Below are 22541 nucleotides of genomic sequence, written 5' to 3' on the forward strand. Positions count from 1 at the left end.
TCTTCGTTATTGTGTAATTTATTTTGACTTATATTTGTTTATTTAAAATTGTAATTTTGACATAGCTTGATTTGTTTGAAAATGAACAACCAAGTCAGTTGTGTAAAATGCACTAGCTCCGTGAATGTGATTGAAAAATACTTTTTTCAAAATTATTCTAATTAATTATGATATAAAATCACACATGCCCAACAATCAATATGGAAGAGAAGTGATCCATGCAATGGTGAAAACTGAGTAGTCCATTTCCACCAAGAAAAAAAAATACAATGTCAATGAATCCATGAGATTTATTTTGTTCTCTTGTCTATTTAGTAAATAACAAGTTATCATATTTAATTATTTTTTCACTATTTCCCAAGCTCTCCTCATGTTTCTCATATATTTGCCTATAGGTCGATTTTCTATAAAGAGTAATTTATTATCTATTTAATTTGGCTATGACTTGTGAGACTCTCACATCAAAAAAAGTACCTAAAAATTGATAAATATATAAATTCATATTACAAATTGTCGTTCATTATTCCCTTATATGGTTTTATATAAAAACAAAGTTAGGTACACAAGGCCGAAAGTCCAACAATGACTCAAAACATATTTGGAACATATACAATATGAAGCAAAGGTCTATTTTTTCCTCTTTTTTTTTAGATGAAGACCTTGAATTTAAATGCTGCGTACATAAGGAAAAGTACAAATGAATCTAAAAATATATTTAGCTATGGCTTTAGATTTTTCTCTTCCCGTACCAAACTTTGAATTTTGAGTTTTTTTCTTCTAGTTTTATGTGTGTTGATGATGTTTGGACATAACAATCTGTGTTGTATAAAGTTCAATAGTTGTGATTGCAACTGTTTGTTTATCACTGTAACATGCTCTGCCATATTTGTCGCCAATACATGATTCTTGATACTTGTTTCCACTTTCATTTGTATGGTCATGGACATAGGCACATCTGCTTTCTGCCCAAGAGAAAATAGTAATAAAGAACAACATATTTATAATTGTTGGGAACATGTTTGTAGATATAAAGATAAAACGCACAACAACAATCTCTTGTTGCCTATATATCTAAATATACAATTATTTTTATATTAGAAAAAAGAGAAAACCTGTGAACCCCCAAATTATTATGTGTTGATTTGGGGTGGGGTAAATTATAAGGGATCTGACGTTCTTGAATGTTATTTATGTGTAAATTGCAAAAACATTTTACATGTAGGTTATACTACCATGTGTCACATAAAATTATTACGTGTTGATAAATGAGACTATTTAGAAAGAAGAGAAAACCTGTGAACTTGAAATCTTCTGTCTTGATAAATCACTACTTCTCAAATCAATGCAAGTTTGGTTTCCTTTGTGGAGTGGGCACAAGGAAAGAAGAGTAGTAGTTCCCTTGAATGAGTTAATCAACTGAGGATACTTGTCAAGTGGAGAAACATAATACTTATTGGAAACTGTCTCGTACTTTGATGCAGAAACCAATGCGGACCGTGAAACTATCACAAGATTAGTTACTTTCCCTGCTGTTAATATAATCATCAACTTAATATATGCATATTGGATTTTTTCCAAATATCATTTTGTCTCAAGAAATATTTTATACATGCTCAAAACGACTACCAACTTCTTCTACCATAAATGATATAAGAACAATAATATAACTAGACAAGTCATATTACCTTTTTGAAGATTAAACCTATGAATGACTTCCCAGTTGAAGATATCCCAAATATAGATCGTGCAATCTTCAGAGGCAGATATTAGGCATGCTCGAGAGCATGTTAAGGCACTAATGGCTCCGCTACACAGTTGAGTATTTTTAAGTCGATTACATTCAACCTCATTATATGAACTTAACTCAAATTGTGTAGAAGTTATGATTAATACTTTATCACTTAATTAAAGGAGGTTGCTCTCTATTACTAAACAAGTTGATTATAAAACAAAGCATTTTAAAACATTACAACGCCTACATCTAACTAATTTTGGAATCTTGAAATTTACATGTTTGGAAAACAATTATGCAATAATGATTCAATAACCAAAGGTTAAAAAAATAACTTTTTATTTTTACTTTATTCACAACTTCTATTATGAGGGTGAAATTATATTCTCAATAAATATTATGAAATGAGAAGCTTCAAGGAACATATATTACTTTTGTCCTTTCAATTCAAGTGGTTGAGCTACTGTACCCATGGAAGGACCTTCTTTCAAACCAATGTCAAGCTTGTTGACAATTATTGTTCCATTTTCCATTCCACAAAACAAAAGTCTTTCTCTTTGGTGGAGGGTGATGGAGGTTATTGCAAAAAGATAAACTTGAGTTTGCACGAGCCTTCCGTAGATAAAATCCCAAACCTACGATAAACATAAAATCTCATTTTAATATAAAATAGTATAATGAAATTCGTACAATGTAGGAGTAAAAATTTTAATGCAGATTTTCATCACCTTGCATGTACCATCAAGGGAGCTTGATACTAATATTGAGTTCGGTATAGTTAAAAGACCTGTTATGGATGACGTGTGTCCTGACAAACAATGTAATGAAGGTGGCGAGCTTGTTGTTTCTTCTATGTCTAACAAACTACCATCAAATTGAGTAAAACAAATGCATCAAAATAAAGGTGTTTAATATTTGTTCTATTAAATATATACTGATGAGGCCAAAAAGTTTTCTAGTGAAATAAAATTCATATTACCTAATCATAGACCAAACACAGATCGTGCCATCAACTGAACTGGAAATAAGAAAAGAATCATCATCTGAAAATGCCATACAGTTTAAAGATTTATTATGAGCTCTCCAAGTCTTCAATAATTTTCCGTTGGTCACCTACAATTCATCATATATAAACATATCAAGATTTTAACATTAACAAATATTCATCTAAACTTCATATAAAAGCCCAGAAATGAAAATTTAAAGTTCCTACACATACATTCCAAAGATAAGCAATTCCTGACAGAGCTCCTCCAACAAGGTATATGCCATCATTTGTACAACAAAGTGGTCCAACAGCCTCCACTGTGTAATTCAAAAGTGGTTGTTGAGGCTGAACAAAAACAAATAAGTAAAAATGTTTTTTTTTTGCATAATAAATATTTTTATTTTTTAAAAGGTAGGATAATAAGATACTTTCATTACATTATTGAATTGTCATAATAATCATAACGTGAGAGAAATAAGCACCGTTGTCGCTTGCCAATAATTCCTTCATTTTATATGGGGTAATTAATATTTACTAATTAGTCATATCCAATTATCTAATGGCATATATGGTCATTATATAACAACAACATTAAGTTCTAACCATTTACCTTTTATTTTGCAACTATTAAAACACGGAGAATGGATTTAGGCTTAAACTCCTTAGGGTCGAGCAAAAGTTCATAAATAACCTCGAGAACAAACAGTTAAAAAAAAATAATCAACCCTTATATATTAAATAAAAATCTTTATCTTATACAAAAGTATTTTTAAGAAATTTTTTCAATAAAAAAAATTTTAAGAATTTTTTTAACTTCTTATTTAATTTAATTTTTATTTATAATAATTATTTATGAATTAAATTTTAATATTTTTAAAATAAATTATCAATAAATAAAAATAATATTACGCTATAATATAAATTCTTTAAATATAATTTATACGTTTGAAATATCTATTTCTACAAATTTTAAATATGATATTTTATATATTCAAATACAATATTTATTTTTATATATAATTTATTATAAATTTTAGTTACATATAATAAATATTTAACATTTACAATCTAGTAAAATTAATAAACACTAACCAAAATCCAATGAGTGAAATAATGTGATCAATTGATATCTTTTTAGACTCATATTTGACTTACATTGTATTTATACTAAATGTTAAAGGAAAAAAATATATTATGATCAAAATAACTTTAATTTTCATTGAAAAATTTTAGAAAACTAGGTTTAGTTATGTTGAAACCTCTAGAGGATGAAATTTCGTCATGCTTCCCTAAAAATATTGTGTTTTGCTACAACTAAGCTTAATTTAAAAATTAAAAAAAAAAGATTGTGAAGTGATTTATGAAACACAATTAAACTTTTATTTAGTGTTTTATTTTTGTCTTTATAGTTTTTTATCCTTTTTCAAAATATCACCTCTAATTGGTCTACTAAATTAATATTTTCACAAAATATCCTTAAATAGAAACATTTGTTAACTACATAAAATAAATTAAATATTATAATTTTAATATATAGTTTTAAAGGTCTTATAGGAAAATTACACCAATTATTAACAAATTTAATATTATTAATTAAAATTTTCAATTACTTTGAGGTGGTTAAAAAGGTCTTATATATTTTTTTACTAGTAAAGTTTAGCTTAGCGTAATACATGACACCATCCAAGACAGCTAACCATCAATATCTTTTAGGATTTTCTATGAAATTTTGAATCCCTTACATTATTTTTAGTGCAAATCCACATAATAAAAGGATATAAAAAATAAAAAAATAAAAAAAAGTCAAATTTAATCTTATACCTTAGTTAACAGAAATAAAAAGACTTAATTAGTTGTGTCGCCCTTACAATATTAAAGGTCTTATATATTTGATGAAAGATAATGTTATTTTATTTGCATGGTCAAATAATTAAGATAATGTAATGCAACTCATTATTTTCATGATGTGTCTCAAAAGTACAGCAAGATTAGAAATTCAAAAATATGAAGAGAAAAAAAAAGATACGTTTCAAACAATTTTAGTTTGTATTAATTATAGTTGACTATAATGAGGGATCTAAATTAGATAATGGGAGTAATACTTTTTCATATATTTATAGTATTAAAAATTTTACATATAATTTTTAAAAGTATAAATATATATCATAATTAATTTTTACAAACTTTTATATCTAATAATCAATGATAAAAATAAATTAGGTCAGACTATGTTATATTATAATTTAGTTAGTTTAAATCTATTTTTTTTTTTAAATACATGTTTTAAATATGACTTATTTATCTATCATAGACATTTTTTATGTGTTTTGTTAGAACTACAATCCTAAAGATCTATTTTTTAATAATTTAATACTAATAAAAATATTAAAAATAAATATGTTAAATTGTATAAAAATTAAGTTTAATTTATTTATGATATAAACATGTTTTTAATATATAATATAAATTTTTAGATGATAATTTATTTTAAAACATATTTCATAATAAAATTTTTAAATAGAACATAAATCTTCCAATCTTTCTTGTTTTTGATTTTTTTAACCAACATATACAATCTTACAATATTTACTATTTTAAATTTTTTAATCAATGTATAAAATAAATAAAAAGCACAAAAGGTAAACATACATGTTGCAAAATTTATTTTTATCAAAAATTCACTTTTTTAATATATTACATTATATATGTGAGCATTAATATATATATATATATATATATATATATATATATAAATTAGTTAAACTTTTTTAAAAAGATATTATTTATCACATATGAGAACTAATCTCCTTCAAAAGTTTGACAAATATCAAATAAATCTTTCAAATCTATATTTTATACATATGATAATTTATATATATATATATATATATATATATATATATATATATATATATATTATAATATAATTCTTATTTTTTAAAATATACTATCTTTTTGGATAAATAAATATGTATGTATAAAATGGTTATCCCCACTCTCCTCCATGTAGATCTATCCTTGATTGACTTTCTCAATAATAACATTAGTTATATTACATTTTTTTATATTAAATCTTTTAAACTTCAAAACAATCGTTAAAGTAAGATAAAAATAATCCATTAAAGTTGAAGTAACTTGATAGATTACACAAAGTCTTATGTTTGATTTGATTTATAATAACATCAACTTGCAAAATGCAACTAAATAAAAAGTATTCACTAGTCATTATTTCCATGTAGTGTCTTAAAATCACAAACATGTTTAAAAATTCAATAACACAAAGAAAAATAAATATGAACATTTTAAAAAAATTATCTTGTATTAATTAGAGTTGACCTTGCATGCGCAAAAACAATATTAGTTATGGTGCGTTAATTTTATATTAAATCATTTGAAATACAAATGAATTCTTAAAGTGTGACCGAAAATATAACTAAGAGTTTACCTAGTGATAGGACTTTGGTAGCTTGTATAAAGTCTTAGGTCTTGTTTCAATTGATTCAAAATAACCTCCATTCAAAATATGTTGTTTGAAAAAAAGTATTCACATGTCATTATTTGATTTGAGAAGTTATAATAACTAGTTCGAATCAACTTTTAAGAAACTTTAGATGTGTTTTTGTTAAATTTCCCATTATAGTACCTATAAAAGAATAAAATAACAAGGTACAATCAATTAAATTTCTCTTACATGTTAAAATCAATTCATGAATAAGTTAAAATCAAAATTTAAAAAAGTTAAATAAGATGTATTTTTATATATATAAAAACTAATTGCATAAATTGATTTTAACTTATAAATAAAACTTAATTTATTTTACCTTCTTATTTTATGTCATAAGTACTTACTAAGAATTTTTTTTATAATGTATTAAGAAGTTTGTTTATATAAAGTCTCAATTTTCTCTAAAAAAAAGTCTTTGTTTAAGTTTCTTTTATATATTTATTTGCTACTCTACCACAACAATTGCATCAAGTACATAATGGTAATATCTGGTAAAAATGCTAGAACAAGATCATGCTTAGAAACTTGCAGTGTAGACAAACTTAGATACCAAAAGACCCCGATATTTTTAATTACCGACTTAAAAGTCAAATATAAATATATTTTTTTTATAAATTTTTTTTAATATATCTTACTTAAAAAAATGATTCAAGAACACTTGGTGCTCATATATGCCCCTATAGAAGAAAAAAAAAAGGTGTAGATGTGATAGGTAAATATGATACTACAAAAACAGAAAGTTAGAAAAAATAAATAAATAAAAAGGATCAACGGAAACAAATGTTCGTATATCATTACTTATTTACTAACCAACATAAAAATCGATTTCTTAGTGATGGGGCAAAAACAAATATCAAAGACTAACCTTTTTTTTTAGATACAAAATTCATTAAAATCAAAATATTACTCCTATATTTTTATGATCTTCTCCCATAAGATGACTTGCATTTCAAATAACTTTGGAAAGAAATGAAACAGACAAAACAATTCCAATTTCGTCCCAAATTTCAACAAAACGAGATCAGCATTTTAACAAATATAATTCATTTACTTGTATTATTTTCTCAAATTTTAAAAGTTTAAATATAATTTTTTTCCTATAATTTATCACTCGTTCACTTTTAGTCTCTAAATTTTTGTTGTCGTTTCATACCCTCTTCAAATTGCGAAACATCATTTTTTGGTTGTTGCTGGTGGCAAAGCTAAACTACTAGTATCCCTTCTTTAATGAGGTGTCCCATTCGTCGCTAATGCAACAGTCATTTTAATAGTCCAAGCACACTAGAATAAGAAAGATCCAAATATTGTATAGGTGTGAGATTGTGTAATTGAGAATGACTTAAAGGAATTAATTTGTACTATATATACTAACAAGATGTATCTACTTTTCGATAGTTCATCACATAAGAATTTAACAATTATGTGTGCTTGTCTTGGAGTAATTTAGAGATTGATGAACCTTTTGGAAAGTTTCCTAAAAAGCATGCAAGTGAGAATAAAAACACACTGAAAAGTCTTATGTTGATTTGTGAGGATGATCGTTAATTATAGAGGCAACCAAATCTATCAAAAAGAACTATCCATGAAGGGTTATGACTAGTAAAGGATTTTGACCAACAAGAAGTTATGTGAAGTATTGTGGAGTGAAGTCGTTGAGATGTCAAATTTGAAAAGTGTTACAAATGTTAGCAAAGTCCTCTCTCCCAATATGGTGTGGTTTGGGGATGAATCAGGCAAAAGTTGGTGAGTTTGTAATAGTTTGGATACACCAAAATGAGAGAAATTCAAAGATTTGTACAAGTTTAGATTATGTAATTGATGATGACTTAAATAAATTAATTTTTACCGCCTATACTAATAAGATTCATCTACTTTTCAGTAGCTCATTGCATAAAAATTTCGTAGTTAAGTGTGCTTAGCTTTGAATAATTTAGGAATGGGTCACCTTTTGAAAAAGAGTACAAGAGAAAACAAAACACATTGACAAGTCTTGTATTTTGTGGACATAGTTGTTGATTTTAGAGTCGACCAAGCCTCTCAAAAAGGGTTATCCACGAAGGCTTTTAATTGATGAAGGATTATGACCAGGGATGAGTTGTGTGAAATGTCACTGTGTGAAATATCACCATGTAAAATATCGTGAAATGGAACTACTAAAACGTTAAATATAAGGAGTGTTACAATCGCAATGTCGATAGTCTTGATGGTTTTGATCAAATCAACATAATTCTTATTAGTCTTAGAGAAGGCGACATTGATAATGATGCAACAAAGTGGACGACATTTTTGTGGCACATGAACTCCTACACAATGGAGGAGTAGTCAAGCGTGAGGTCAAATTCCCTCATGGTGAGATAGCGACCTCACAACTACAGTGGTCATTAAGGATGACCTCAGTGCTATTGTCAAGATCATGAATTGTGAGAAGATGTTCTTCATCGAGGGATTAGGCTTTGAGTTGGGATGCTTAGGACCTACTTGGTTTCATCATTTTCTATTTTCATTTTCAAATAAAATAGAAAATAAGTACAAAGACATGTTTACTTTTAATTTTAGTAAATGTTTTCTTTGAAATTTTTTTCAAAAGAATCCCAAAATTGAAAATGAAAAATATCATTTTCACTATTTTCTATACTTTTGAAAATGAAATAACATGCGATAGTAATTATTAAATTTATTTACGAACTTACTTCTAAGCTTGCATCTTGCACACATAATTTAATAGACTTATTTTTTTTATACATGTAGTTTAATCGATTCGTCTTACATTTTCTTTTATGTGTAAAGAAGTTTTGTTTAATACTTCTATATATATTATAAGTTTTATTAGATATATTTATTCTATAGAATTTTAATTACATATGTTGTTTATATTATTTACTTATCTTAATTAAATATATTTTATTAAATATAATTAATATTTAGTGTGATTAAGTTTTGGTTAATATATTTTAATATAAGAAATATCGTGTGTGTATATATGTGTATATATATATAAAATAAATATAAAGTATATTTTATTTTGATATATAATTATTACTTGTTAGATAATAAATTATTCATTTGATATAAAAAAATATAGGAGACATTTGCGTCCTTTGAGAGTAAAATTCACTTATTATGAAAAAAGAGTATTTAAATAAGATTAAACATAAGATAGAGTGAAAAAATATGAAATATTTACAAAATAATATTATTCTAATTCATGTATAAAGAGTAATTTTGATTATAAAATTTATATAAAAAAATACTTTATGAACTTTTATTGGAAATAGTCAAACCAAACATGTTTTATAAATATTAAAATTTAAAAATAAAAATTATTTTTCTGAAAATAAAAATAAAATATATTTTTTAAAACCAAACATACCTTTAGGATTTATAGTGTCAAGGTGCATTTTGAAAATTTATATTAAAAAAATTAATATCAACCTACCTAAATATATTAATATAATATTTATTTCATTTATCATATGAATTTTTTAATGATAATTAATAATAAAAATTATTTTTTAAATATTATAAAAATTTAAAGAAGAAATAAAAAAAAATATTGGAATCAAAAGTGAAAAAAAAATATAAAAACAGAAAATTATAAAGATGAAAATTATATTTAAATCAATTTTAAACAATCAATTTCTTCATTTGCAAAATTGTGGATATATTATAACCATGTGATTTATCACTACAATGTAAGAATCTGGATCCTAATTCCTCAATCCAATTAATCCACCCCCACAACAGACATTAAAAATCTGAAATAAAAAATAAAATAAAATAAAAAAGTATTTACCTTGTTGAAGGGCCAAACTAGAATGGCTCCATCGCCGATAGAGCCGTGTTTGTTAATTTGAGATGCGACGAGGAAACGGTTTCTCAAGCACAAGAAGCCGAAAGGTGGCGAGGCACAGGTTGGTATGTGAAGCAGTTTTTCTCCCGTTTCCAAGTCCCACATCGTGGCCCCAATTTTCATGCTCTTGTCGCTGCACGCCACCACTGCCTCTGCTTCTCCTCTCACCATCTCTTTCTCCCTCCTCTGCTGCATATTGTTATTGCACGCTACCTTCCTCAACACTAATCACTAATCACACACCCTTCTATTTATTTACTTTATTTATTTATTTTATGTCTCCAGTGGGAACAAAAACGACAAATGCAGTTGAAAAGTGATGATGACAAGTTTTGGTATTCTTCTGTAATTACTGTTGCTTTCCTCATCTACTGAGTTGGATTTGGATGTGCATGTTTCATGCTTAGTTGGTAAAAATATTTTACATAAAACCTTTACGAGTCGAGTCACAACTATTCCAATTTTACTATTGTTTTTAAATTGAAAAATGCAATTATTTATCGTGTGAAAGTTAATTAATTAAAATAATAGTGAAATAGTGATTTGAGATTATGTAATTTTTTTTTTTTCTAAGAAGAAAATGTACCTAATAAATCACTGTTGTGATATCAATTAAGGTGGAGAAGTAACGCGGTCAAACATTAAAAGGGAAAATAACACTGAAATGTATAATAATGACTAAAGTCAATTTAGTTATTTTTAAATAATTACTTTAAAAATTTATTATTATAAATATGTGAATTTATTCTAAAAATTCTTAAATTAAACATTATTATCTATTTAATAATTAGTCCATACTTTATATGAATTTATTATATTAATTAAATTTCATCACTTTTAATACTTCATAAGAAAATAATTTCAACATACAAACAAATTAAATATTTTTTTAATTGATAAGACATATTACATTAACAATAAAGATTATAACTAAGTCACCATATGTCTATTTTAAAATGACTATTATATTGACCTAACTGATATAATTTTTAACATTAAAAACATTCATGAATAATAGTATTTACATAAAATATAATATTTTACTTTCATTACTTCGAACTAAATTTTAATGATATAATTTTCATTAGTTTATACTAATGATATTTCCAACAGATAATCAGAAATTAATTTTTTAAAATCATATAATTATTGAGGTGAATTTTATCTTTGTTAATTAAAAAAATTCTCATTCACATAGTAAGATTTAGTTTCCTGCAACATAGTTAATAGATTCAACTATTTATCAGATATGTCTTGTTGGTGAAAATTAAAACGTTTTTTTTTTTATAATGAATTCTTATATATTAAATAAGAATCATTATTTTGAGCGAAAGTATGTTAAGAAGTTTTCTTTTAAAAAATATATATAAATTCTTTTAACTTTTTATCTAATTAAGTTTTTATTATTATGATTATTTATAAATTAAATATTAATATATTAAAATAAATTATTAATAAATAAAAATAATTTTGTGCTACAATATAAATTATTTATCATAAATTTAAAATATAATTTATATATTTAAAAAGATATATATTTATACAAATTTTAAATATAATTTGTATATTCAAATATAACATATATGAGTAAAAAAAATGCAATATATGAGTAAAAAAATAAATGTAATATAATAATTAATAGATTAAATAAATGCAATATAATAAATATTTAATAGGTTCAATAAATTATCTTGTCCTTGAAATTTTTGGAAGTTGTTGCTTAGATCTCTGCACTAAAAATTTTGAAATTAGGCTTTTCATCTTTAAATATATTTTTAAAATTTTAGTTTCAAGGATTAGAAATTCATTTATAATTTATGAATTATGTAAAAAAATTCTTGATACATATAGATGATGACATAAAATAAAAATCTAATATGATTGTTCATGTATGCGAATATACACAAATTAATAATCTAACATGATTGTCCATGTATGTGAATATTAAAAATATTTTATAAAATTCCATAGATTGTAAATAAATTTCTAAAGACTAAATTACACAAAAATATAAAAAGATAAAAAAAATTAAATTACTGTTTTTAATTTAAAAAATTAATTAAAATTTTCTAAAAAATTTAGAGAACAAATGATATATTAAACCTATTTAATACAATAGATTTTGAAATTAATAAGGACAGATTATAATTAAATATAGGTATTTTCTAAGATTTTTTTTCTGTTTAATAAGAAAGTTTAACTCTTTTTCATTGGTACATTATTTTATTTGTTGGAATTATATTTAATTTTTTAAATAATGTTTTTTATTTTAACAACAGTGTGATTTAAAGTTTCATTTTTAGTTTTTTATATTATTAATTAAATTTCTGTAAAAAATAATAATAATTAAATTTATTTAATCTATCTTCTAATTCTATTTGATGTTAAGTGTTATCAATACAATTATGTTTTGTTTAACTATTAGGATAAAATAAAATATATATTATGAGAGTAAGATAAAATAAGAGTAAAATATGATAAATTTTAATATTATAAAATATTTGATGCATACTAATTAAGATATCAATTAGTAAATTAAATAATATTATTATATTATATATTTTGTATTTGACATAGACCAGAAAGATAAATAATAAATTGTTTTTAAATAAAAAAAAAGGTTTAAATAGTTTTTAGTTTGGGTAAAGAGAGTGAATTCTGATTTTTGTTCGATCAAAGTTTTTCTTTATTTTTCATTCTTCTAAAAATTTTAAACATTATTTTTAGTCATTATAAAATATTTTTGGTCCTTGAAGATTAATAAATTTTAGTTTTGGTCCTTGAAAAATAATTTTCTATGATTTTCATGTCTCTAAAATTTAAATTCAACATTTTTTATTTCTAACAAAGACTTTAAGGCATGTAAATAATATTTATTTTAGTGACCTATAAATTATTTTAGAGGTGTCATATTCTAACATAGAATCACTAACAATTGTGGGAAATACATTAGATAGTCACTTAGCATTATGAACAAATAAGTGGTTAAAATGATTACACGGTAATTGAGACAAAAAACAATAATTAAAATTTTAGAGTGATAAAAAATAAAGAAAAAATTTACAGCGAGCAAAATTAAAGCTTATTCATTTTACATGAAGTAAAAACATATTTAAGTCGATAAAAATATTGTTTCTTTAAAATTACATATAATTTTATAAAAAAACAACTTTTTATATAATTTTTTCAAATTTATAAATTATAAAAAAAATATTTTTAATTATATTAGACAAAAATATTTTTTGACAGCCGTATTGATTGTCACAAGTAATAAAATGGATAGAAGTCAAAGTGTCAAATCTACATAAACTTGTGTAACAACTAGTTTATCTAATTCAACGTTAATTAATTTTTTTTATAAAATATTGTTTAAAAGTCCATAAAAAAGTAGATAACGTATTTTAAAGATTTTAAAATTATGCAACAAATGTAAGATACAAATTTAAATTAATTGATAAAAGTTGTCAAAGATTAATTTCATTAATCTTCCCATGTAAATCCTTTCAAATTCTCATTCAATTTCATAAATGAATCGGTTAATTCATTAACTCTCTATTTTACTTAAACCTTAATTTCTTAAGCAAAAAATTATGAGTTCCTTAAGGAAAATCTCAAATTGGCAAAGTTTGTTTAACAACTTACATTAAGGTTAACGACCTAAAAAATGATTAATAAGATTTATCTTATTCCTAATAATTATTATTATTAACATTTTTACCTAAATCATAACTCTAAAAGCATTTCCCAACCTCATAAAAATTGATAAAATCATGCGATGGATGATTAGACCATAACAAACATCAAGAGATATAGTTGCTCATGGCTAAAGCTTTTACACAAATGAATAAAAGATTTTTTAAGGATAAGTGATTACAAGATTGCTTCCACACATACTCTTTCTAATCTCTTTAAATAAAGACAAAAATATACTTTTCGTCCCTTATATTATTTATTAGTGTCAATTTAGTCTTACTTTAATTAATTGAATCAATTTAGTTTCACATCTTTAAAATGTATCTCAATGTTTAACATTCAGTTTCCTCCGTTTAAATACTTAACAGATGTGACATGTGTCATGTCACGTGTCATGCTATCATGCCACGTAACATGATACATGACATGACACGTGGCATTATGACATGACACGTGACATGATAGCTTGACATGTGGCATGGTAGCATGGTACATGTCATGTCATTATGCCACGTGTCATGACACATGTCATATCTGTTAAGTATTTAAATGAAAAAAATAGAAGGTCGAACATTGAGATACATTTTAAAGATGTGGAACTAAATTGATCCAATTAATTAAAGTGAGATTTAAATTAACACTAATAAATAATATAAGGGGTGAAAAATGTATTTTTACCTTAAATAAATCTAAATGTAAACGTGTTCTTCCCTCTTTTATAAGCCTTAATTTTATAGTATTTGACTGGGCCTTCGTCCATGTATGCTCGTTTAGAGTTTTAAGATTGACTCGCTTGAGCAAACTTTGATAATATGTCACTTTAACTTTATTGTGTTGATTCACTCAAAATGCCAAACTAATTTGCTCAAGTTAGCATGATTCTCTAAGAGTTATTGTTCATTTAGCTCGCTTAGAGCATTCACATAGTTCATTTAAGTGAACTTTTCATTTGATTCAATGTTGTATTTTGAAGTGGTTCGCTTTGAACATTCAAATACTTAGTCTAAGTGAGTTTGAAGTGGCTTGAAGTCTTTTTCTCGATGTGTAGCTTCATTTGCTATCTTCATGAGTAGTTCCTTTCTTCTTGTATGTCAACATTATATAAAAAAAAAACTAATAAAATTACTTAAGATTGAACAATTTCATTAATTAAATCAAATTAACTTAAAATATTACAATGTAATAAGAACAAGACTCTAAAATATAAAAACATATTCAACAATTGTCTAGATTGTATATGTACCGGAGGGATCCTATCGGTCACGTGGACCAACACGTGTCGTTTTGTTAGACACCCACGCAAACTGAACCACGCCCCCACGAACCTTAACGTTAACATCGGCTCGGCATACAGCCGAAGGAAGAGAAGAGTTCGCTAGTAACCTCGGCTCGGCTGAAGACCGATAAGAATAGCACCACGATGCGTCTCCATACGCTATGTATCGGCTCGGCCGAATGCCATAGAGCTTGGCTAACCGAACAAATGCCTGTCGGCCCGGCCAACGACCGAAGACACCCAGCAACCCAAGCATTTACCTGTCGGCTCGGTAATGAGCCGAAGGATAAAGCAAGGATTATGCCAATGATCACGATCAGCAAGGACAAGTGCATGATTAAGGCATAATCAGCCGATTAACATCGTATTACCTAATTCGGTAAGTGTCAGAGAAGGCCCACCATGTTCAGGCCCATGTCAGGTATTATAAATAGATCACACGTAACGAGGTATATCACTGTTCAATTATTACCCTAGAAAATCGTGTTTGTCATTACTTGAGCGTTGGAGTGCCTTTTGCAGGTACCTCCCTTCTCTGAAGAATCTACCTGAAGCTCTCGTTTGGCCCTTCACCACAGAAGATTATGAGTGTGCCCTCAGACAGGTACATTTTGGCGCCCACCGTGGGGCCGAACCGATAGCTTTTCAAAGACAGATTGAGCACTACGTTGAAGAGAATCATGGCAAAGACAAGGAGAACTAACGTTGAAGACCACTAGTCAGAAGATGAGCATCAGTCCGGGGCAGACAATGCCGAGATGGTAGACGAGACGAACCTGACCGAGATGGTACGCCAAATGAAAGAAGAAATGGCCGCCATGAAGCAGCAACGGGAGAAGGATGCCCGCGAGATGGTTGTGTTACGAGAGGAGAATGCTGCCCTCAAAAACCAATACCGTGATCCCACATGGAAGCCCTCTGAGACGACACACACTCAGGGGTTGTTTCACTCTCTCGGCCATCACACCTCCATCCCACACCACTCTATCGCCGCCCCAGGCAATCACACTTCAGTGCAGCCACCTGGCCGACCTGTACATGTCGTCCCGACCGGCACTCACCGACACCCGTTCACCCCAAACATTATGCAGTCCTCACTCCTTGACCATTGGAAATCCCTGCCATTGGACAAGTATGACGGGACGACCGATCCAGATGAGCACGTGGATGTGTTCCTAACCCAAGTCACTTTGAGCACCACAGACGAAGCGACACTCTGCCGAATCTTCCCGACGTCACGGAAAGGACGTGCGCTAAGCTGGTTTACTCGGCTTCTTGCTAACTTGATTGATTCGTTCAGCACGTTAGCCTCCCAGTTCACTATCCAATTCGCTACGAGCCGACCCCACCAGTTGACCTCTTTGGCGTTAGTCAGCATTCGTCAAGAGAAAAAGGAATCCCTTCGGGCGTTTATGAGTCGTTTCAACAAAGCGGCGCTCAAAATTCGGGACCTGAATCCTGCTGTAGCTCTGCACCATCTCACCACCGCCTTGAAACCAGGGCCCTTTGCCAACAACATTTGCAAGAAACCACCCACCGACATGGACGATTTGCGTCGGCGAGCCGACAAGTACATGCAAATGGAGGAACTAGCTGAGTTCCATAACCAGGCTAGGGCGGAGGTGGCGGCTAAACCTGAAAAGCCGGTCGAGAGTAGTTTTTGGAGCCGTCCGAAAGAACTGGTCCCCCGCGAGAAGCCCCCTCTAGGCCGAGGTACTCACAGTATACGCCCCTCAATACTAGTAGATCGGCCATACTAGAGCAAGCACTCGCCTCAGAGGTGCTAGCCGTCCCGAAAAGAGCTTCGACCCCTCCCAGGGCCGATACAACCAAATCCTGTAGGTACCACCGTAATCGAGGACATTCAACAGAGGAGTGCTCGGCTCTGAAAGATAAGATTGAAGATTTAATCAAGCAGGGGCAGCTGCAAGGTTTTGTGAACCGACAGAGCTCATCCCGATACGCTGATCGGTCCCGCCGACATGATCAGCCTGAACAAAGGACAAAAACACGCTCGTACAGGGAACGCAGTCGGTCAAGAGATCGAAGAGAGGAGGAACCTTCAACACAACCTCGGCGAGTCATCAACACCATAGCTGGTGGATTCGCTAGCGGCGGTTCCTCCTCGTCGGCACAACGGAGGCACTTGCGAGCCGTTCGGCACGTACATGCAGTGGAGAAGGCCCATCGCCGATTGCCTAGCATAACCTTTACCGAGGCAGATTTCAAAGGTATCGACCCGGACCAAGATGATCCGGTGGTAATTAGCGTGGAGATTCACAACTGTATTATGCGTAAGACTCTAGTTGACCAGGGGAGTTCAGCTGACATCCTTTATTGGAACATGTTCAAGCAGTTAGGCATCCCAGAAACTGAACTAGTTCCTTACGATGAACCTTTGGTAGGATTCTCGGGTGAGAGAGTCAAGACGAAGGGTTATATCAAGTTGTCGACCCGGTTTGGGTTTGAAGGAGCCAAGTACCGGGACGTTTCGGTTAAGTATGTGGTGGTTCACACCAACACGTCCTACAACATTTTGCTCGGCCGGCCGTCCTTGAATCGGCTCGGTGCAATCGTCTCCACTCCACACTTAGCTATGAAGTTCCCAGCCGACTCAGGACGAGTAATCACTGTCCATGCTGATCAAAAGACCACGCGAGAATGCTATTTTGCTAGCTTGCGGTTGCCAAAAATGAAGAATGAAACACCAAAAGAACCGAGAGGTGTGCACTCGGTATCACAGCAATCGGCCATGGACCTCGACCCCCGGATAGATCAAGATGAGAGGGTTGAGCCCATCGAAGACAAACAACCAATCCAGATGGGAGTGTCCGAATGCCAAGTCACTTACGTAGGAACCAACCTCTCCGAACAAGAACGACTGGCTATTAAGCAAGTGGTCCTTGACAACAATGATTTATTCGCTTGGCACCCGTCCGACATGCCTGGCATCGACCCTAATTTTCTTTGCCATAAGCTCTCCATAAGCAAGGAGGCAAGGCCAATCGCTCAACGGCGCCGGAAGGCCGAGGAAGAAAGGAAAGCATCAATCGAAGTTGAAGTAGGCAAGTTATTGGGCGCTCGATTCATCCAAGAAGTGCATTATACAACCTGGCTGGCCAACGTGGTCATGGTTAGAAAATCGAATGGAAAGTGGCGCATGTGCACCGACTACACTAACTTGAACAAAGTCTGTCTGAAGGACGCCTACCCGTTACCAAACATTGACCGGCTCGTTGATGGGGCATCCGGTCACAAATTTTTGTCTTTCCTCGACACATACTCTGGGTACAACCAGATCCAGATGCACCCTCAAGATGAAGAAAAAACTACATTCATCACTGAAACGGCTAACTACTGCTATCGGGTGATGCCGTTCGGATTAAAGAACGTCGGGGCCACCTATCAACGTCTAATGAACAACATCTTTAGTGACCAGATTGGCCGGAGCATGGAGGTGTATGTTGATGATATGGTTGTAAAGTCGAGCGATGTATCGGCGCATGCGCGCGACTTGATCGATGTATTCCAGGCGCTTCGGCGACACCAAATGAGGCTCAACCTCGAGAAATGCGTGTTCAGGGTCTCAGGCGGCAAGTTTTTGGGGTTCATGTTATACAGCCGAGGTATCGAGGCAAACCCAGACAAATGTCAAGCCATCCTGGATATGAAAAGCCCAACTACCTTGAAGGAGGTTCAGAAGCTAGCCGGTCGGCTTACCTCGTTATCTCGGTTCCTCCCTCGCTTAGCCGAGATAGCCAATCCGATCCTACTTCTGCTCAAGAAGACGGAGCGGTTCAAGTGGACCCAAGAATGCGAAGAATCTTTTCAACAGTTTAAAGAGCGGCTTAGCACGCCTCCGATACTGTCTAAATCGGCCGGTGGCCTAGACATGATTGTCTACTTGGCGGTATCAAGCAATTCTATAAGTGTCGTCATGGTACAAGAGGAGGACCAGGGCAGTCAACAACCAGTATATTTCATCAGCCGGACGCTGCAAGATGCCAAGTGGCGTTACCAGCTGTTGGAAAAGGTGGCCTTAGGGCTCATCTATGCCGCCCGACGGTTAAGATAGTACTTTCAAAGCCACAAGATAATCGTCCGAACCGACTGCCCAATTTCAAAAGTGATTCGGATGCCAGAGATTGCCGGCCGGATGATGGCATGGTCGATCGAGCTCTCAGAGTTCGACGTGTCTTTCGAGCCGAGAGTGATAAGTGTCTAATTAGTTTGATTTAATACTCACTTGAGACACTTATCTAGCACATTTTGTGTACATATTGATATTATTTTGATCTATATATACTTAGAATCAAAGAGGTGCTTTTGATTAATGTTAGTACAGGGAATAGGAAGCCTTTGATCCAATTTGGTGTTATTTTGTAGGTTTTGAAATCTGGAGGCAAACGGCTGAGCGCCTTGAAACGGCTGAGCGCCTTCAAGCCAGAGAGCTCAACAAATGCAGCAAAAGAGAGGCGCTCAGCCACTATAAGGCGCTGAGCGGATTTGGCCCTGGAAGAAGGAGTGCTCTCTGCCTCCTAGGCGCTGAGCGGATATGAAGCGCCCAGCCCCTTGTGCTTGCTTAACAATGAAGAATCTCTCAGGCGCTCAGCGGATTTGAATGGCTCAGCCATTCAGATTACTTCATGGTGAAGAATTCTTCAAACCGCTCAGCCGTTTCAAGGCGCTGAGCGGATTCTTCTCTTTCCTGCCTACTCTGTTTTAATTCTAGCAATTATAAAAGGGCAGGGGAGAGAGAAAAGGGGGAACAGAGACGAAAACAACGAGAAAAACAAGAGCTGGGAGCACAGGAGGAAGAAAGAACAGAGTGGGAACGAAGATTTGGAGGCTGGATCACTTGGGAACGAGGATCAACTCCTTTTCTTCATCTCTTCCTTTGTAATTTCTTCTTCCACTCCTTTGATCTTGTAAATGGCCATGAGGGGCTAAATCTTTGAGGATTGGTCTAGATGTAACTACTAACTCTTCTTCTTCTTAAATATATATATGCATTTCATTTTCATTACTTGTGTTTGATTCTTCTCTTAATGCTTATATCGGCTTGATCACCTGTTGTATGATTTTTGGTTTTTGAATCCGGTTGGAAAACGTTTTTGAAAACCCGAACTGAATCTTGCACCTAAACATCTCTTGCTCTAGGAATAGACTTGATTTGTTTAGTCACCTTGTTCAAGTCATTGCTCTTAATGCAAAGTGTTAATCATAAAACATAGAGGAATCATGTTTTAGATTAATTACTTTATGATTCAATTTTGAGGGATCTTGTTGAATTACTAAATGAACGTGGAAGTCATGAAGATGAAATCATATTTATTTTAAGGAAATTTAGGAGTTAGCAAGTGCTCTAGGGTCCAATCCTTGTTTCATATAATTGTTCTTATAACTTTTACATTACCGTTTTAATTTTGCCTCACATTAGCTCACTTCCAATCATATTAACATCTCTATATTAATCATTAGAGTAAGAATTACTAAATTCTCAAATCCCTGAGGACGATACTTAAATACTACATCGAAACTTGGTCCGCTTGCCAAGTGGAGAGATTGCGAAAATCTTCATCAGCCCCATCAAGTTGCAACACTTGGTCGATTTTGTCAACGAGCTCACTCCTCCGGGACGTTTCGAAGACGAGTCGTGGACCATGCATGTCGATGGGTCCTCCAATGCTCAAGGCAGTGGGGCAGGGGTAATTCTTGCTAGCCCTTCAGGCATCACAGTTGAACAGTCTTTGTGCTTCGACTTTCGAGCATCCAACAATCAAGCGGAATACGAAGCCTTGCTAGCTGGGATGTGGTTAGCAACCGAGATGGGTGTGAAAAAAGTCATATGCTGGACTGACTCAAAGATCGTGGCCGAACAGGTCAACGATAATTTTCAGGTCAAAGACTCGAACCTGTTGCAATACTACCACTTATTCCAGTGACTCAAGGATGGCTTCAGTGAAGTTCAGGTATGGCACGTCCTGCGAAGCAATAACGAACGAGCCGACCAGCTAGCTCGGCTCGCCAACAGCCGAAAGCCGGGGCAACTACGGACCACCATTCATCTTGAGATTCCCTCCCCAAGTGTAACGGCCGAATGCATGACAGTAAATGAAGCACCCTCATGGATCACCCCCATTCGGAACTATATAATTAACGGCGAACTGCCGACCGACCTGATGGAAGCAAAGAAAATACGAACGCAAGCGGCTTGGTACTCCATGGTAGCCGATGAGCTCTACAGGCGAGGATTCTCCACCCCGCTGCTCAAATGCATTGATGACCTACAAGCCGACTATGTGATGCGGGAAATCCACGAAGGTATTTGTGGTTCTCACTCGGGAGGGTGAACCTTGGCGGCCAAGGTCTTGTGAGCCAGTTATTATTGGCCGACTCTAAAGGGAGATTGCGCCGCGTTCATCAAAAAATGCGTGCAATGTCAAAAGCACGGGAATCTCATCCACGCTGCGGCTGCCGAGTTACACAGTATCAGCTCCCCATGGCCGTTCGCTTTGTGGGGTATCGACGTACTCGGACCATTCCCTGTGGCAAAAGAGCAGGTCAAGTTTCTCCTTGTCGTGGTGGATTACTTCACGAAGTGGATAGAGGTCGAACCGCTCGCCTGCATCTCTGCCGCCAACGTCTAGAAGTTCGTCTAGAAGAACATGGTCACCCGTTTCGGCATCCCGTACGCCATCGTCTCGGACAACGACCTTCAGTTCACGGACAAAAAGTTCAACTCTTTCCTCGAAAACCTTGGCATTCAGCACCGGTTCACATCAGTTGAGCATCCTCAGTCAAACGGGCAGGCTGAAGCGGCCAACAAGGTCATATTGACAGAATTGAAGAAGAGGCCAGGTTCGGCAAAAGAAGCATGGGCTGAAGAGTTACCGGAAGTTCTGTGGGCGTACCAATGCACACCACAATCAACCACCAGGAAGACGCCTTTTCGCCTAACATACGACGCGGATGTGATGATTCTGGTAGAAGTTGGGGAACCGTCATTCCGGCGGCAACACTTCCACGAAGAGTCTAACGACAATTCACTCCGAGCCGAGCTCGATGTTCTGGACGAAGTGCGAGTAAAGACACAGGTTGTGGCCGAAGCGTGTAAACAACGAATGAGCCGACGCTTTAATTCCAACTTAAATCCAAGAACGTTTCATGAAGACGATCTTGTATGGAGAGCAACCAGGTCGGCAAGACGCAACTCATCTGAAGGAAAGCTCTCTGTCAACTGGGACGGCCCATTCCGGGTACGACATGCACTCCACAATTGAGCATACAAGTTGGAAGAACTGTCCGGCAAGGTCATTCCGAGAACTTGGAACTTGACCCATCTGAAGACATACTATAGTTAAATTCAATTTTGTAATACCTAAACAATGTATATGTATCACAATGCACTCTTTTCCTTGACTGATCTTTTTTCCCCTTATAAAAACGTGAAAAGGGGTTTTTGGTCGGCAAGGTTTTTAACGAGGCATCAATTCA

General features: G+C 32.4%; 2 protein-coding genes across 4 annotated transcripts; one reads left to right on the forward strand and one right to left on the reverse strand.

Annotated features, from left to right (window-relative positions):
* Nucleotides 1-510: 510 nt before the first annotated feature.
* On the reverse strand, nucleotides 511-10358 carry LOC109800993 (protein ROOT INITIATION DEFECTIVE 3). 3 transcript variants are annotated; one of them, XM_020361948.3, is made up of 8 exons: nucleotides 10019-10357; nucleotides 2952-3065; nucleotides 2712-2845; nucleotides 2461-2596; nucleotides 2165-2367; nucleotides 1686-1807; nucleotides 1294-1526; nucleotides 511-962 (listed from the first exon to the last, which is right to left on the reverse strand). In XM_020361948.3, exons 1-8 carry the CDS (start codon nucleotides 10268-10270, stop codon nucleotides 720-722), a joined length of 1437 nt encoding a protein of 478 aa, XP_020217537.1. In that variant the 5' UTR covers nucleotides 10271-10357; the 3' UTR covers nucleotides 511-719. The 3 variants fall into 3 exon arrangements, with proteins under 3 accessions (XP_020217537.1, XP_020217536.1, XP_020217538.1); XM_020361947.3 differs by having other exon boundaries at nucleotides 1294-1529; nucleotides 10019-10356; XM_020361949.3 differs by lacking the exon at nucleotides 2952-3065 and having other exon boundaries at nucleotides 1294-1529; nucleotides 10019-10358.
* Nucleotides 10359-15829: 5471 nt separating this feature from the next.
* On the forward strand, nucleotides 15830-19119 carry LOC145958105 (uncharacterized). The gene is made up of 2 exons (XM_083074576.1): nucleotides 15830-16757; nucleotides 16805-19119. The coding sequence occupies exons 1-2, from the start codon at nucleotides 15830-15832 to the stop codon at nucleotides 19117-19119; spliced, it is 3243 nt and encodes a 1080-aa protein (XP_082930702.1).
* The last annotated feature ends 3422 nt before the right edge of the window (nucleotides 19120-22541 follow it).

Source organism: Cajanus cajan, chromosome 5 (genome assembly GCF_000230855.2).
Source record: "Cajanus cajan strain Asha chromosome 5, NIPB_CcT2T_4, whole genome shotgun sequence".
Taxonomy (NCBI): domain Eukaryota; kingdom Viridiplantae; phylum Streptophyta; class Magnoliopsida; order Fabales; family Fabaceae; genus Cajanus; species Cajanus cajan.